This window comes from Brassica napus, chromosome C8 (assembly GCF_020379485.1).
Source record: "Brassica napus cultivar Da-Ae chromosome C8, Da-Ae, whole genome shotgun sequence".
Classification (NCBI taxonomy): Eukaryota; Viridiplantae; Streptophyta; class Magnoliopsida; order Brassicales; family Brassicaceae; genus Brassica; species Brassica napus.
Window position 1 is genome coordinate 46,358,921 of NC_063451.1, and position 18,851 is coordinate 46,377,771.

An 18,851-nucleotide genomic window follows, 5' to 3' on the forward strand; every position below is an offset into this window, starting at 1 on the left:
ATATAAAAATTAATACGATATTCATGAAAAAGAGTTTGCAAATTTTTTTTATATATATCGTATTCATGAATATCATATTAATTTATAAAACCAAAATAAATTTGAGTATATTGTTCTATATATAGACATAATGTAAATTGACTAAAATATTTTAACTACAATATAATTATAGATTTTTTAATAGTTAGATCGAAAGCTATATTTAGTCATCTGTTTTCTATAATTTTTACATACGTATATTAGATTCGAATTAATACCTGGTGGTACAAGATTTATTTGCATTTAAGAGACTTTTTATAATTTCTTAGTTTTTTTTGAACGGGAATTTCTTAGTTTTTCAATGGTAGAAATCATTGTTTTAAAACATAATTCAATGTTCCAGTGAACTTTGTTATCAGTTTGTCGTCTTCTTTTCTTTTTGATTAAATATCGAATATAGATTATTATTAAAGGTTTAAAGCAAAGAACACAATCAGAATTTGTTTAGTATATATCTGGAAAAAGAAAAGCAAAAGCTTAAGAACATAATTAATGGAAGGTTCTTATGGTAGAATTTTTATCGGGATATAAGTATATGTCTTTTAATTTTTAACTAAAAAAACTAAGAACCGATTCTCAAATATCTTTGTAAGAATTCTCCGTTAATCATGCTCTAAGTCCTTTATTATATTAATACGGACGGATAGAGACACGTTACGGTATTATGGCACGTCCCCTAGTTACAAAATAAGACAAACGGCATCTTAATACTAGGTTAGGTAACACTCACCTGAATTGACCGTGACCTATTATCATATTTCAATTAATTAAACATCTGCATATAAATTGTCGATGGATGGGCTAATTGAATTTTGTTTTAAAATATTCTAAATATTTAATTAAATTTTGTCGGATTGACACGTGTCGACCGAACACTCAGCAACGAACTGGCAAAATCATTTACGTATTTAATTAGATAGGTTACACCCCCAATATCTTAATTAAAGTATTTAGTGGCGGAAGTGTGAGTGGATCACTAGCTACCTCGAATATCTTAATTGCTTAACCCAATTCAGAAGACGCTTAATTAGTTAATCAATAAGTTAATCATCAACTAGATGAGGTGCCGTACGTAAGCACGGGTTTTTTTTTTGTCAAGCACGGGTTTTTTTTTTTGTCAAGCACGGGTTTTCTTTAAAGCACGTAAAACTTTCAAATTTAGTCACAATTTAATAGAGTAAAGAAGAATGAATAAATAAAAGGTTCATAAAAATGAATAAAAAAATCATAAATTTTTTTGCGTCCCGTTGAATTTGAAAGTACGTATGTCTTACAACCACATCATGTGTATGATCTGTAAGATAATATAACCTAGTAAATGAAATATTAGTTTTAAAACTAATATATATACATAAAGTTGGACTTCGGAATAACAGTAAAACCTAAAATGAATATTGGAAGTAATATGTTTGCACGTGATGAAATATTAAGTTTATGCGTGAATGTTTGCACTGTGATAGGTTTATAAATGTATATTAAAAATGTTTATAAATGTATCACTTATTACTTATATATGATTGCTGTCTTGTTTCTAAATTATTTTTTATAAATAGAAATGAGCATCAGTTGCACTATTTACAAATATTCATTTGTTTTGTTTAGATCTTAAATAGTACTCTCTCTGTTTCAAAATACATGAAGTTTTAGGATTGTGCATAAGTATTAAGAAACTTATTTTTTATCTTAAAAATATCATTAAAATATAAATTAAAAACTATTAAACCAATCACAAAACAGACGACAAATATCATTGGTTGCACAGTTTTTGATAAAGTTAAAAAGTGCATTGATATATGAAAACATCATTCATTTTGAAACATTAAAAACTTCATAAAACATCATCTATTTAGAAACGGGGGAGTATATGTTTTGATTGTAGGACCAGCTAAACTGGTTCATATCGATTTTTTTTCTATAAACATGTTTTGTAATTTTCGTAATATTTATGTAACTTATAAGATCAATACGAAATTATTTCTTTTTTTTGTTCAACTTATGAAATTATTTCTAAAAATTAGAGTATTCTTGAAACTATGGTACAAAAAAAACAAAGGGAAAACTATGCTATATTCTACGTGGTATGATCGATTTAAATTGTTATACTTTTTGACTAAATTCAAATACTTATACTTGATATCAGTTTTTTCTAAACTGAGAAAAAACATATATATAAATCTTTTAGAGATTGCTTTTTTAGGGTAAGTGTCATCTTCTAGAGGAATATCTGAGGCATACAGCGAAGATGGATCGACAGTGTTGATTCAATATACAACACAGGTTTTTAGCATGAAGAGTGAAATATAAAATCAAGTTTATCTTCTTTAGTCCAATCAAACATATGTAAATGCGAGGCTGCTTTGTAGTGCAATGGGCTGGGGGGGGGGGGGGGGGGGGGGGGAAGTGGAGACAGTCGTCATAATATTATTGCAAAACGGTACACTTTAATAATCAAATTGAACCGTAGGGTCACTGGCTCTTCTTAATGTCTCTCTAAATGGGAATATACTGAAACTTTGAAAGCTACCAAATAATAAACATGAAATTTTATTTTCTTCTTTCTGTCATATAAAATTAGAAATTATCCGGTAACGCGTGTTGAACACAGTCCCTCCTTCCTTGTGATGTCCTTTCACACGAAAACTTTTTACCTCACATTGTCGACCGGAATTTTTTTCTCTTGATTATGTTTAAGAACAAATCTCTAGATGAATAAATGGTCCATGATAAAAGGAACATTTTGCGGGTTTGCTTTATCGAATACAATTTCATTTTTCGATATGTATTTATTGTCTTAGATACAAACTATTGCAGGTAACAGATATGAGATTAAGAAGATTCTAATGCACATTTTCAAATCAATTTTCGGATAATATGTATGTCTTTTGGTATGATTGTTCAAATAGTCTCTTGTGATGAATATTACAGGTGATTTCTACAAACAATTTATCATTAGCCCAATCAAGTGAATTTTTTTTACCAAATTTGTGTGATTGTTATTTTGTGAAAAAGATATCCAGCTTAGTCCAGATTAACGAATCAAATGAACATAAACTGAACACAAAGCTGTTATATAGTCTTCTTTAAACAAAACTATTTTGACAACAAAAAAAACTATTGGAATAGTAAAATCACGATTACAACTACTTAAAAATCAAACAATATACATTCTTTTCATATCTTGACGACAGCGACAAACAACCACATCAAATGATATCAATACCATTAACTCAACTGTAAACAGCGTATTACCTGCAATTTACCGATTACTCTATCAACAAAGAACGAACATTACAAATTATGCCCTACTCAAAAAAAAAGAAAAAAAAAGAGCGAACATTAAAGCGTTATATAAGTTCAAAAAAAAAAACATTAAAGCGTTATTAAATTTTCTTTAGGGTCAAATTAAAGTTTCCTGAAGAGTTCTCAAGTCAATGGAAAGTATTGCACCATTTTCTTTTCTTTTAAATGAACTCAATTGTGGAATAGACTATCAAAGTAAGCATGTTAAGTAAATGTTTAAGTTGTCTCGGTGAATTGGTGCGCCGGCCACGAGGCGTCACTACAAAATGTTTGGACCTACTCATTGCATTTTCATGTTTCATTTAACAAATCACATCACTCATTTTTGTTCTCATTTCTATTTTCTTTTGTAAATGAGATTTTGTGAGTCTCAATCTTTATTGGGTAATGTGAATTATTTACCCCTCTTTATCACTCCTCTCTGTCAGGTTAAGAAGATTGAACGTATTAATAATACATGATTTGTTGGTTGGGTTGTGTTACTTGTGTACATTTTAAATCCAAGCCATTGGAACCAACAGGCTATGTAGTCTACACGGCTGAAACTTGTAACCTAACATCTCCGTGTCTAAAGCAAGAACGGGTTTTACAGTTGACGACTCACCAATCTTGTTACAAATGAATGTTACCAACGAAAACTCAATAATACGTGTAGGAGACTTTTTGTGGTAATTTGTAGGAGACTTTTAAACCAAAAAAAAAAAATCATTTTGGAGAATTTTATATCACTAATTTTTTCTTAAGAAAAGAATTAAAACCGCATGACACGTACGCCAGAAAATGCAAAAGACTCTTGAGTTAATCAGTCCTTGTTGTATATCTGTTTTGAGATGGGTTTACTAGAGAGTGATCGGTGCAATAAGTATATGAGAGCTACAGAACAATTACCGAATTACGGTAAATATTTTATAGTATTTTGTCTTGTATGATAAATGTAACGAACGTGTATATAAAAATGTAACGATTTAGGCTTTGATTACTGGTAACAAAACAAAATGAAAATAAAAAATATACAATGATTGCTACAACAGTTTCCACAGTAATTTATATAATTCGCGGATATGACATAAGACAATCTCACAACGATATAGTAGACTGTCTGTATTATTTTTTCAACACAAGTTTCGTTAAAACTCAAAACATCTGAACTATAAATAAAGAATTTTTTTAACCAAACTCTAACGAAAGACAAGTTAGATGTAAAGAAACCTCTAAAATAAAATAACAACGAATTCGAAGTGAGGTTCAAATGCGTCAGAGCAAGAATCACGGCAGCACCGAAGACTTGAAACTATTCACTTTATATTGTGACGTTAAAATCTAATCCAACCTCAAAATTTCATGGAAATTGATATTTGTTACATCTTCAAACCTCGAATGTATCGCTACAAAAGATAATAAACCGGTTATGGATAATGATACAAAAATGGAGAAGAAACATTCCTCATAAATAAAGGGATAATATGACTTGCATCTCCGGAGAGAAGGATGATATGATGAAAGCGATATAGATTGTTCCACTGAACTCGCCGGAAAATGAAAATATGAAAACTTCTCCTATAAGAACAGTAAAGCGTTGTGTACATACCAACTCCGGTAATAATCTTGGTAAATCATAAAAGTTATTAGCAGCAGCGACGAAACGTTGTTGGAGAGACTACGATAGGAGGAGGATGGTTGGTTCGGTACTCCAGTCTGGTGGTATCACGGAAGAGTGCGTCGGAGGAGGAGGACTGAAGCTACTGTGTTTATATATCTATTATACTATTTATGGTATATTTACTAAATCACTATGGCAGTTTTTTCACTTTAAAATACTTATATTAAACACAAAGGATACAATCATACAACACAAAAGTTCAAATAATTATGGTAGCTCTTGTAGTTATAATTTATAAATTGCAAGAGTTTAGTTGAGACCTGAGAAAATACTTTCTACTCAGTTTGCTATATCAATAAATAGTTATATATTTTTATTTAGCCATGGAAGTTTAGAGCACCATTAACCCTAGCACCCCAAATGGGGTGCTTAATTTTTATTTATTTTTTGGTTTTTCTCCGGTTTAAAAAAAAAAATTAAAAACGAACCAATCGCGGACCGCCACGTATCAGTGGGGCCCACGAAACAGGGCTAACACCGGTGCTTGATTAGGCAGAAAAAGCACATGTGCTTAATTTTGTGTGGATCCCACCCCCTATTATATTAATTTTTTGCTAAGCTCCCCCCTCTAAGCACCTCCATTAATGCTGCTCTTATCATGTTGTTTTGCATACGTAACTAAAACTATTTAACATATTATTTTAATTAAAACGCAAATGCTTGCGTTTTTGCATGCGTTTTGCCAAATTCAAGTATTAATCTTCCGTCCATTAACTGTAAGCTCAAGAACTTGAAGCTTGATAGGTTGCTGCAGTGGTGGAGTTTTGGTTCGTGTACATGTGTTACACATGAAGAGTAATGTGTGACACATGCTTCGAAGAATAAAAAGGAAACATCAAGAGGCGATGATGTGTGATATTTCCATATACTTGGTTGACGAAATAAGCATTAAATGAATGTTATTAGATCACAAATTGGAAGATTTGGTGATGCTAAAATATAGGAAATATTATATTAGATAATAGGAAAATATTATTTAATATATATTGTGGCTTTACCTAAGATTAGAGTTAGAGCTTTTACGCTGTAATTCTCAGAGTGAAACACAAAGGTTTTGGGGTTTCATAGCTGAGTGGATTGGTAGACTTGATTAACAGGTGTTGAGTCAAGCAAGTTGGGTGTGTTAGAAATTGATCCGTGTCGAGTTGTGTAATTCAGATCAAACAAGTCTGTAAGAGATTGTGTAAAGGATTTCTAATAAAAGATATACGAGTTCTTGGAATTACTTTGTGTCTTGTGTTTTTGATGTATCTCGATTTTAACAATTGGTATCAGAGCAGGACACCTAAACGAAGGAGGGTTCTTCGAACCAAGGTGAGATCCTGAGAAGAGAATATGGTGACTTTGGCACACAATATTTTGCTGGTAAATGATATGAATTATGGATATTGGAAAGTGAGAATGAGAGCAAACTTACGTGGAGCTGATGAAGATATATGGACATTTGTTCAATCTGGATGGGAAGAACCGTGGGTGATTCAAGAAGATGGCTTGAAGACACTTAAATCGAAGACAAAGTGGACTGCAACGGAGAAAAAGCTTTCAAAGTTTAATGCGAAAGCACTGGATACAATCTTCAGTTCTGTAGACGGAAAGCAATTTGAGCTTATACAAAGCTGTGAATCAGCTAAGGAGGCTTGGGATATACTACAAAATTCATTTGAAGGTACTGCGAATGTTAGGAGGATAAGATTGGACTTGCTTGCATCACAATTTGAAGGCATAAGGATGAGTGACGATGAGAAGATACGAGAATTCAGTGCAAAGCTTAGCTCCATAGCCAATTAAGCACAAGTTCTAGGTAAAAAATACAGAGATGCAAAATTGGTGAAAAAACTTTTGCGATGTTTGCAGCACATAAAGCGGCAATAAACTTGACGATGAACACCGATGAACTAAAGTTTGCTGAGGTAGTAGGGATATTAAAGGCTGAGGAGATGGAATTGGAATCTAAGTTTTCAAAGCCTGCTCAAGACTCTAGAGTTACAGTTGATGAAGACATCCAAAGAGCTCAAAAACTTGAAGAATCTATTCACCTGATGATTCAAAAACTTGAAGAAACCATGAATCTCTTGTATAAGATGTCCAACGACAGACTGCCTAGAGAAGAAGAAAGATATAAAATGCAGGGAGGGGTGTGTTTTAATTGTCATGGTATTGGACATGTCAAAACAGATTGTCCATCATTCAAGAGAAAAGAAATCAAGTGTAATGGATGTAATGGTTATGGGCACATAAAATCAGAGTGTGTGAACACAAAGAAGATGAAGATGAAGATGAAGAGAAGCTGCAGTGATAAGAAGCCAGAGAGAAAAGAAGATGCTCTCAATTTTGTGGCTCTTCATGGAGTTATGAGGTCTGAAAAAGACATCATTAAAGGTGAATTTTGTGCGTCATGTGTGTCACACACCAATTCTGATGCGTCACACAGTGATACAGAAAGTGATCTACATGCGGATCTTGTAGCTGAGTACCAGGTTCTCTTTGGTAAGTTTGCAGAACTCAGTCACGAAAACTTGCAGCTCATCAAGGATAAAGCTATGTTAAAAGCTCAAGTCAACATCCTAGAGATGGAACAAATTGACACGAAGGGTGAATCAAAGTGTAGGATGATAGAGAATGATGAGGAAGATGAGCTTCAATCTCTTAAGAGAGTAATCGCAGAGCAGAACCGAGTTCAACAAGAGTCTGAAATAAAGTTTCATCAGATGAAACAACTGCTGAATCAAGAACTTGAGAAGAGTCAACTTCCGGAAAGACAACTTACTGAGAACTACAAGAAAGTAAGAATGTTGAACACTGGATTAGCAAGTCTGGATCATATCTTGTCAATGGGGCAGTCTCCAAAAATTAATTGGGGTTTGGGTTATCAAGGATCGACTTCACAAGATTATGACGAGGCTGGAGGAATAAAGTTCATAAAAGCTGAAGTAAAATCAGATGACAAACCAAAAGCTGAAGAAAAATCAGGATCAGTGACAAATACTAAAGAGAATCAAAACACAGCTTGTGGGAATGAAGGCTTGTTTTGTAGAAAGCGAGGTCATCATGGAACTAGTTCTCACACGGTTGACAAGAATGAATAAATCAAGTTTGTAAAACGCTCAGTCCCAGCTGTACGAAAGGATGAAACTCAAGCAAAGATTGAGATTCCAAAGATACAAGATATAAAAGTTGTTGTTAAGCGAAGGAATGGCTGTCACTTTTGTGGTAAGATTGGACATAGTGTTACTTTCTGTTATTCTCGAGGAAACCAGATTGAGCGAGCTTGGAGGATGGATCTTTGTTATGTGGAACCTAGAAGGTATGGACAGATATGGATAGCTAAGAATGATTTGTATCCCAAGTTTACGAAAGGTGTGTCACATGAGCATACCAATGTGTCATACACTCGAATGTTTTATCAATATACTGAACTTGAAGAACCAGTTCGATGGCTTAGGAGGTATTGAGAGTTTTTATGGTCCAACAAGTATCATGAAGTTTTTCACAGAGTTTTTCACTCAAGCAAGGGGAGATGGTACTTGATTCAGGGGGAGTTTAAGTTAATACTTTGATTGGATGTATGATGCATATTGTGCTTAGAGGTTATTGAGCTTGAGTTGTAAAACTCAATGAAAAAGGGGGAGAATGTAAGCGCAAGAAGTTGGAGCTTGATAGGTTGCTGCAGTGGTGGAGTTTTGGTTCGTGTATATGTGTTACACATGGAGAGTAATGTGTGACACATGCTTCGGAGAATAAAAAGGAAACGTCAAGAGGTGATGATGTGTGATATTTCCATATGCTTGGTTGACAAAATAAGCATTAAAGAAATGTTATTAGATCACAAATTGGAAGATTTGGTGATGCTAAAATATATGAAATATTATATTAGATAATAGAAAAAGATGATTTAATATATATTGTGGCTTTACCTAAGATTAGGGTTAGAGCTTTTACGCTGTAATTCTCAGAGTCAAACACAAAGGGTTTTGGGGTTTCATAGCTGAGTGGATTGGTAAACTTGATTAACAGGTGTTGAGTCAAGCAAGTTGGGTGTGTTAGAAATTGATCCGTGTCGAATTGTGTAATTCGGATCAAACAAGTCTGTAAGAGATTGTGTAAAGGATTTCTAATAAAAGATATACGAGTTTTCGGAATTACTTTGTGTCTTGTGTTTTTGCTGTATCTCGTTTTTAACATTAACTAGCTAGACTTTTTATATTATACAACATGCTTGCTTATGTCAAATCACATGCAATGCAATAAGGGAAGGATTTGGGGAATTTCAAGCTGAAACCTAAACCAATTTGAATATCTTAATCTTTTTTCCAGCTTGGGGAATTTCAATCTGAAACGTAGACCAATCTTTCGAAACTAATTAAAAATTGGGTATTTTTTGCTAATGAAAGTAGAATTATACTCTTACCTCTGCCAAAATTTTATATGCAGAGAGAAGTTTTTAAACCGTATATCACTTACTTCACTACCATTTAACCCGTAATCCACTCAAGAAGTTAATTAGTTCACCGACCTAAGCACAATTAATTTGTAGTTCTACAGAAAAAAATTGCAAAACAATATATATATATCTGTATTTTTTTTGTCAGCAATATATATATTTGTCAAAATGATAATTTTCTACCACCATTTATCAGTTAGATATCTTTTAGCGAAATATTAGAAAGGATAATTGCTTCCTTTATTGTCATCTGCAGAATTTTATATGCAGAGCGAAGTTATTATATTTTTAAGCTCAAGTATTACAACTTTCTTTTTAAATGAACAAATCTTTGTAAATAGAATTTCGATAAGGGTTTATAAACATATAATATACATACAACCCATTTTCTACATAACTCATTCCTTTACCTCCCACCTCTATAAAACCCTTCGCCCTCTCTTCCTCTTCACTTCAAAACCACTTCACACATAACACATTTCTCTTTCTCTCTCTCTCTCAAAACATTTTATTTTTATCATTTCCACTAGCAAAAAAAAAAAAAAAAAAAAAAATATATATATATATATATCCGGAAAAAAATCAAAGCAAAGATCATGAACACAGTTCCGGCGGAGCTCACCGGATACTTCCAATATGTAGCGCTGGGAAAATATAATAACCAAACACCAATCATGGAGTCGGAATACTTCAACATGCACTCTTCTCCTACTTCTTCCTCCTGCTACATCAACGGTCTTATTAACAACAACAACTTCTACTCTTCATCATCCAATGGTCAGGATCTAATGACGAGCAACAACTCAGCATCAGACGAAGATCACCAACAAAGCATGGCCATCGATGAGAGAAAACAAAGAAGGATGATCTCTAACAGAGAATCTGCTCGTAGGTCAAGAATGAGAAAGCAGAGACATCTCGATGAGCTTTGGTCTCAAGTGATACGACTTCGTACTGATAACCACTGTCTTATCGATAAGCTAAACAACGTATCCGAAAGCCATGAGCTTGCTTTGAAGGAGAACGCTAAGCTTAAAGAGGAAACTTCTGATCTCAGACAACTACTCTCTGAGATAAAATCCAACAACGAAGACGACAACAATTTTCTAAGAGATCTTGAAGATTCGATATCAAACACTAGATCGGGTTCGGACCAAAGGGGCAGAGATTTTGAGTTGTATTAATTAATGATCTTGATCAATGTTCTGCTTGTGTCAAGAATGCAGATTTCATAACGATCATATAGTATTGTATGTTATATATAAAATATAAATAAATGTCTTTTCCCAAAATAAATAAATTTGTTTTTCTTTTAACCAACTTGGATTATTAAGTATAAATGTCTTATAGTATTATGATATAAAATGTAAATAAATGTCTTTCTGCCAAAATAAATAAATATTAATTAATTCCACCGGGGGACAACAGTTTTTCCGGAGGGTATAAGATTTTATAAAACGTATTACGTACCTATGTTTGAGTCGACGCGAGATTTTGGTTAGTTAAATGTAACTTTCAAGAAAATACAATTATACTCCTTTTATTTATTTCCGTACTTCTAAGTTATGTTTTTATATGATTGTATGAAGGTATGCCTTTTAGTTACCAATAATTTTGTTGGTGCGGAGTGGAGAGTCTGCTTAACTTTTTTGAGTGGAGTTTAAACCATCAAATTGGAATAAACTATGAAAATAATTTCGATTATCCATATATTAAACGTTTATGACGATATATATTAAATCTTAACAATTTCAGTTCGCCGCATAAACAGACTTGCATCATTAAAACCATTCATTGCAAACAAAGATTTAAGAAGAAATCGATTCCTTACAATGGCGGACCTCTTTTAAATCAACCATTTAATCATTAGCCACTTTTATATATTTTGGCCATTTATACATCATTAATTTGACTTTGACAAACCACCTATAAATTGTTTCTTCAAATGCTGAATGAATATTCATCCGAAACAAAACACATCAAAGTCAAATGAAAAAGATGTACATCATAAAACACTAGCGAATATATACTGAACTTATCCCCACTAAATATTTTATTAGTATTCTCTACGTAATTTGATTTTTCTGCTTTCTGTTTTCATAGGTTGGAGATGGAATTATAAGCTTTGACTTTTATGGAGGATCGTTCATTGTAGTTAATAACTTGTAAAGATCATTTAAAGATTCATGATGAATAAAGATAATCACATTAAGAGAACAACAAATAATGTGTGCCTAACAAAGTAACAATGTGACTAATTATTTAGCAAAAAAGAAGAAGAAAAAAACATTGTGACTAATTAGAACACGAAATAAAGCATGCTTATAACATTTTAAGCTGTATTTTCTTCTATAAATGGATTCATCTTTAATTGCATGTGCTTTCTGTGTGTGTGTTTATATAAGATCTTTTATCAACTGTTGAGAATAAGACTGCTTAAAAATGGTGGATATGGTTGTTGAAATGAAATAGGACAAAGGGAGGTGGAGGCTCCTGGTGATAGTGCCTCTGCAAAAAAAAAGTATATAAAAATTGGAGACTAATTTCTACAAGAATAATAACAAATATAATCAAGAAAATAGAATAGAATTTATAAATAATGTTATCTTCCCAAACACAATCAAAATATTCTTTTTAAATGAATGTTTTGTTTTTGGTAAAAAGATGAATAAGTTTGTTTTATCGAAATATTGAAATTAATTCATTATTAACAACATACATAGTGACATAGTCTCTGAATAATTTATCAATATTTAAATCAGCACTTCGTCTACATGCGCAACGTACCAATAACACCATACCATAATCATTTATATTTTCTCGTCCTTTTAACCGTTTGTATGTATTTAACTATTTATGTAAAAAAAAAACCTTTTGCATGTATTTTCCATAAAAAATATTAAATATAAGCCTGTTTATGGGCCTGACACGAAATCATATAAACCCAATTATTTTCAAACAGCCCAATTAAACTTGATCGTTGACTCTAACACCAGCAAGTTAAATAGCGTCGAATGATAAATAAACGTTGACATTGAAAGAAATCAAACGACGATTAGAATAAAATAAAAGAACATGATAGCACATGGTCAAGGAGACTTTCCTTATAGCTTGTACTAAATGAAAAACAAAGAGCAAATGTTCTTGTTTCAAGGAGATATGTTCATGTCTTGTGTATAGATGTAATCGGTGTGAGCAGCTACGGTTTTCTTAACAAGGCATTCTTCTTCGCTGTCTGAACTCTTGCACTCTACTCCATCTCCATTGCCTTTTCTACTCTCCTATAACGCCCAAAAAGAAGCAGAAAGAAGTAAAATTAGTGAGCTGAATCACTCGATACTATTCATTTTTTATTCAACATAAATTTTGTTCGGCTCAAATGTTTTTCTTATTCTATCATTTTGATATTCATATGACATGCAATTCAATACCACCATATATATATTTTCACAAATAGAAATTTATGTATTATGCTGATATCGAAGCAAGAAAATACAAAATCTTTTGATAGGATTTTTCTGATAAACCGTAGAATCTCTAATTTCTGAATATATAGCGAGAAAAAAAATCTTTTGTCTAAAAGAATTGTGTACTCGAAGTTTCAAAAAATAAGAATTGTGTACTCGAGTGAAAAAAGGAATACTATGATGGTTGACGATCTCAGTTACCATATTCTAATACCACATTAGAGAAAGATAAAAGAAGCAGAATAATACTATTGATGAACTTACATGCGTAGAGGTCCTGGAGGAGGGAGATGGTTTAAGAGGAACAAAGCCATCTTCTCTTGAAATAACACTCGAAGCCATGCTTAGAAGCAAAACTAGAGTGAAGAGGATAATCAACATTCTACTTTTCATCTTCATCATTTACTCTTCTTCTCTTTAAGATATGAAGAGGCAAACAAAGAGCTCTTTTATATACTATACTAGGTTAAGATCCGCGCCTTGCGCGGGATCAACATTATATATATAAATTATTTTATGTATTAAATATTTTTACATATTATGAAATAATTAATATATGTTAAATAATTAAAGTTCAGTAACTATTAAATATATAATTAAATTGGTGCGAACATATAAATTAATTTTATTAATCCAAAAAATATTTTTTTATATATTTGATAGGATATGTAATTAAATTTAAATGATACTAGCATAGATAATATATTTTAGTATATTTTTAATATTAATATCTATTAAATGATGATTTCTACTCATATAGTTTTTTCGATCATTTATATCTTTTATAGAAAAAAATTTAAATTACTGATAACAAAATTTTCATTGTGGGATTAATATTTTTAGTAATTTATAATTTAAAAAAAATAAGTTGTCAATGATCGTTCAAAAATTTTATCAAAAAAAATTGTTCAAAGTCAATTTTGAAACTAAAATATTGTATTTTATATGGTTTATAGCTTAATTTAAAATGATATATATATTAATTTTAATAATTAATTAAATTAGACTTTTTACTTATATAATTTTTGTAATCATTTGTATTTTGTCATAACAAAATTTTTAAACCATGGATCATAAAATTTGAATGTGAGACTCTTAACAGTTTTAGTAATTTATAGCCGTTTGTAAAAATTCAAAATATAACATATACATAAAAATCTAAATTTTTATTATATGGTTATTGTGGTTGTTTAATTTATTTATTAGTTTAAAATTAAACAAATATGATAGAAGATACACTATTTTTTTTATCAAATCTTTATTATTCAAAATCATTAATTATCATATATACTTTAGTCACATTAGGCATAGTCAATTCCGTAAATTTTATTTAAGGAAATAATAAAATACATTAATGATGAATTTATTGTTAGTTTAATAAAAATTTTATTATATAATTAGATGGACCAACATCTTTCTCTAATGATTCTAAGAATCATCATAGTAATGACATGTGGCTACAAAAAGAAGGTACAAAAAGAAGTTGATGCTTCTGAAGTTATATGGGATAACGCCTAATTTAATAAAGTATACGGAGATATTTGACTTTTTTATATTAATTAAATAATAAGATGCGGTTGTATAGAATCATATGCTGTATAGAAAGATGGGCGTTATATGAAGAAATAGTAAAGATCTATGAAGCAGAAAGACAGAGAACGTGAAGTCAAATTTTGGCAACTTGGGGTCAACGCTTTCATTTCTCCTTGGAAACATCACCTCTTCTTGTTTCAATGTGACTTTGAATATATCGAAACATCATGGACATATCTAGGAGTAGTATATTACTCCTACTTCAAACCCATAGAAAATTGAGAAGATAAGGCTTCAGTAGTACAGTATAATCACCGACGAACGTGCATGTGTGGACAAAGCTTTAACGAGTGTGAAACACAATAATGAGACGCATCAATTGAGATTCGAATATTCTAATCATTTTTTGATAAAATCTAATACTCCATCAGTTTTTAATTATAAGTAGTTTTGTTTAAAATCACGAATATTTAAAAATTATTATTTAAAAAAATATCATTTAACCAATTAATTCAATCAATTATTAAAAATTTAATATTATTTAATTGGTCACACAATATTCAATAAATGAAAAAGATGCATTGAAATATGTAAATTACTTATACTGTGAAACAAACTATTTTTGCTAAAAAAATTTATATTTAGAAACGAAGGGAGTATTCAAATATTCTAATCATCATCCTTATTAGCTTTTCATCGGTGATACCCTGTAAAATAATGATACGATTCACATTCCCTAAAAAATGAATTATTTACTTTCATACCGTGAGACCAATCATACCATGCAATAATTATACAATTATTATATTTGCACTTAACATTAACATAAACTTTTTTTTTTCCTTCTAAATTTTATTTATTATAAAAGTAGTAACCATACAAGTCCATTACAAAAAGTATTTAACCCACCAAAAAACCCAACACAGCTAAACATTACAAAGGCCAACAACGGCCCATTGAACAATTCGCCAACACGAAAGTGGAAACGCATTGACTACGCAGCCACGTGTTCAAACCACTGTGAAAGAGAAACACGTGGTTGAAATCACCCCTTCATGTTCCCGACATGCAAATCGACAACGCCGACACGGGAAACCACCGGCTCACCGGGACCAAACCTCACGATCACAGCCACCACAACTCCACGGCATCCACCATCATTGCCAGAGCACTAACTCTCGGAGAGCTTCAATCAAACTATTTTGAGATCTCATCCGAGCCACACCCACACAGAACAAACATCACATGTACCAGAATCACCCACCGGCGGAGAACGTCGATAAACCATCATCGAGATATCATCCGCCGCCCCAACCCTTTACAACCCAAGAAAGCCAGTCGCCATTGCCGGAGAAGAAGGCAAAGACGCTGGAGACAAAAGCCGGACGACCATCGAGAGTAACGACGCGACGCCGGAGACAGAACCGGCCGACTACCGAAGAAAAAAGTGCGTCGCCGGAAACAAAAACCGATATGGAAAACTCTCTTATCTCTACTCCTTGTGAAAGATTAAATTTGGGAACAAGGAAAGTAGAGAAAAAATCCTCTCTCTAAAAGAGAGGAGAGTCTTGCATAAAGGTTTATCATACATTAACATAAACTAGTATATCTCACAAACTAGAAATCATTATTTGACGTCGATAATCAACGAATCATTATTTTCCCAAAACTTTCCATTATATATATAAATAAAATTCGTTCCAAAACTTCAACTATAATTTTATTACAAATTATAATCTACAACGTCTTCTATGACAATAGACAGAACAAACTAATGACGTACACCAGTCGTTTTTATTTTATTTTTTTCAAAAAAAGACAGTAACTTGTCCAATTATTTAAGTTTAATAAAATTCAAAGTTAAAATCCAAATAGAAGTCAACTAAACAATAACAAGTTGTCACATTTGCCAGCTTGAAAAGTAGAGAAGACTCTAAGCGATTCAGAAGGTTCGAGGAAGACCAAAAACGATTCCAGCTTTGAAAATATATAAAAAAGCATACATTCTTCTGATAGAGAATCAACCAAATTGGGAGATTGTAATTGGAGTAGTACACTTCAACAACTCCCACTTGATCCAATAAAAGGAGAAGTCAACCATATGTAAAATTTTCTGATTAGTTAAAATCGGGAGATGGGTTTGTTAGAATCTGTGAAATCGATCGACTGGGAGCTGGAATCACCTCCGGTTTACCGAGACTTTCGTGTTCTTCCTCTCTTCGCTGTGTTCTTCCCTTCGGTTCGGTTCCTCCTCGATAGATTCGTCTTCGAGGTAGGTACTTTTCTTATAGATCAAAAGCTTTGAGCTTTTTGTGATGCACTCTCTTCTAAAGCCTTTACCTTTATATAGATTGATTGTATTGTGTTGCTCAAGTCACTTGAAATGATTGTATTGTTTTCATCATTGCCTTATATTAAGAAGCTTCTCTAAGATGAATTGAGATTGTAGCTGAAAGTATCTCTCTTTTTGATGGTTATGATGTCAAGAATGATTGAAAGCTTAGTGTATGTGAGTGAGAATATGAATGTATTTGTGATATTATGGTGGATTCGTTTTTTTAAATTAAACATTTATGGTAACGAGTACTTGACTTTGTTTAGCTCTACTTCCTCTCTAGTTAAGCATCTATCATGTGTGCCTTTGGTTACTTTCAAGTAGGGTATGGAGAAAGTTCACTTTTTTTTTTTTGTTTTTTAACTTGAACTTGATGTTTGGTGTTTATAGAAATTGGCAAAGCATTTGATATACGGGAAACAGAGACAGAATCTTGGAGATGATGCAACCGAGAGAAATAAAAAAATCAGAAAATTCAAAGAATCAGCATGGAAGTGTGTTTACTATCTATCAGCTGAGATTCTCGCTCTCTCTGTGACTTACAATGAGCCTTGGTTTATGAACACTAAATACTTTTGGGTTGGCCCTGGAGACCAGTCCTGGCCTGATCAACAAACCAAGTAAGTTTGTTTCTTCTTCTCAAGGCCTTTGCTTATATATTCACAGGTTAAAAGTTATATATCTTTCTCATGCAGGTTAAAGTTGAAGCTTCTGTATATGTTCGTGGCTGGATTCTACACATACTCAATCTTTGCTCTGATCTTCTGGGAAACAAGGCGTTCTGATTTTGGAGTTTCAATGGGTCATCATATCGCAACTCTTATTCTTATTGTCCTCTCATACGTATGTAGGTATATGCTTCCCGTCACACACTCCTACTCTTCAATGGCTTCATTTGCTCCACATTGTTTTGATCTTCTTCTTCTTTTTATAGCTTCTCTCGTGTTGGTTCGGTTGTTCTGGCACTTCACGATGCAAGTGATGTGTTTCTTGAAGTCGGGAAAATGTCTAAGTATAGTGGAGCTGAAGGGATTGCAAGCTTTTCATTCATTCTTTTTGTTATGTCTTGGATCATTCTTCGCCTCATTTACTATCCCTTTTGGATCTTATGGAGCACAAGGTTGGTGTATATCTGATATCAGTTTATAGTTCTCTCGAATGTTTTTCTCCTTATATATGTATGTAATACATGTTTTGTTGCAGCTACGAAGTAGTTTTGGAGCTGGATAAGGACAAACACCCTGTGGAAGGACCAATATACTACTACATGTTCAACACTCTTCTCTATTGCCTACTTGTTCTTCATATATATTGGTGGGTTTTGATGTATCGGATGCTTGTGAAACAAATACAAGATAGAGGCAAGCTTAGTGAAGATGTTAGATCCGGTAAGCTTAGTTTATAATAATTAAAAATCTGTTTTTTTTTTTGTCAAATCAAGAAGTGATCTTCAAGGTAGTTTTTTTGTTTGTTTTGTAGATTCTGAAGGTGAAGATGAGCATGAGGATTGATTCATAACAAAGGTATAGGAGGAGCTTATGAAATGTATAAGAGTGGTTCTGATCACTGATGGATGTTAAGAGTGGAGACTGAGTCTTCAATCTCCAACACTGGACCAGCTCATGCACAGAATAGATTTAACCATTTCTCATTTTGGAGATTTATTGAATTGTACATTGAACAGCTTCAGTATCTCCTTTGATTGTATTGTAATAATGTATTGTATTGTATTGTAATTCATTGTATCACTTCACTATCAGTAACATCATTGATAAATCTGTAAAGTATATTCATGTTCTTAGTTCTTACTAATATTTTGGTGGTTGAATTTTAAATTTAAACATGGTTGATATTTCTTCTTTCACGTTTATTTTGCTTCAAAACTACACATCCAAACTCGAATTATTTAATTTTGAAATATTCTTCACATTTTTTTTTTTAATTATTTGTTGATAAAATCTATAATTGACTAAATAAACTAATATTTTTTTGGACATTGTAAAAGTAAGCAACTTTGGCTTTGTCTAAGAATGAAAAATGGAGCTGGCATAATCCTTTTTGAAGAAATATTATTAC

The 18,851-nt window shown here is 32.1% G+C and overlaps 3 protein-coding genes across 3 annotated transcripts; 2 read left to right on the forward strand and 1 right to left on the reverse strand.

Moving 5' to 3' along the window:
- The first annotated feature begins 9,913 nt into the window (after positions 1-9,913).
- LOC106414298 (basic leucine zipper 43-like) lies at positions 9,914-10,756 on the forward strand. Its single transcript, XM_013854978.3, has one exon. It carries the CDS (start codon positions 10,037-10,039, stop codon positions 10,622-10,624), a length of 588 nt encoding a protein of 195 aa, XP_013710432.2. The 5' UTR covers positions 9,914-10,036; the 3' UTR covers positions 10,625-10,756.
- Positions 10,757-12,481: 1,725 nt separating this feature from the next.
- LOC106414447 (phytosulfokines 1) lies at positions 12,482-13,345 on the reverse strand. The gene is made up of 2 exons (XM_013855109.3): positions 13,172-13,345; positions 12,482-12,721 (listed from the first exon to the last, which is right to left on the reverse strand). Exons 1-2 carry the CDS (start codon positions 13,307-13,309, stop codon positions 12,590-12,592), a joined length of 270 nt encoding a protein of 89 aa, XP_013710563.1. The 5' UTR covers positions 13,310-13,345; the 3' UTR covers positions 12,482-12,589.
- A 2,980-nt stretch (positions 13,346-16,325) lies between these two features.
- LOC106411939 (ceramide synthase 1 LOH3) lies at positions 16,326-18,627 on the forward strand. The gene is made up of 6 exons (XM_013852806.3): positions 16,326-16,712; positions 17,166-17,395; positions 17,471-17,626; positions 17,710-17,895; positions 17,979-18,163; positions 18,255-18,627. Exons 1-6 carry the CDS (start codon positions 16,575-16,577, stop codon positions 18,284-18,286), a joined length of 927 nt encoding a protein of 308 aa, XP_013708260.1. The 5' UTR covers positions 16,326-16,574; the 3' UTR covers positions 18,287-18,627.
- The last annotated feature ends 224 nt before the right edge of the window (positions 18,628-18,851 follow it).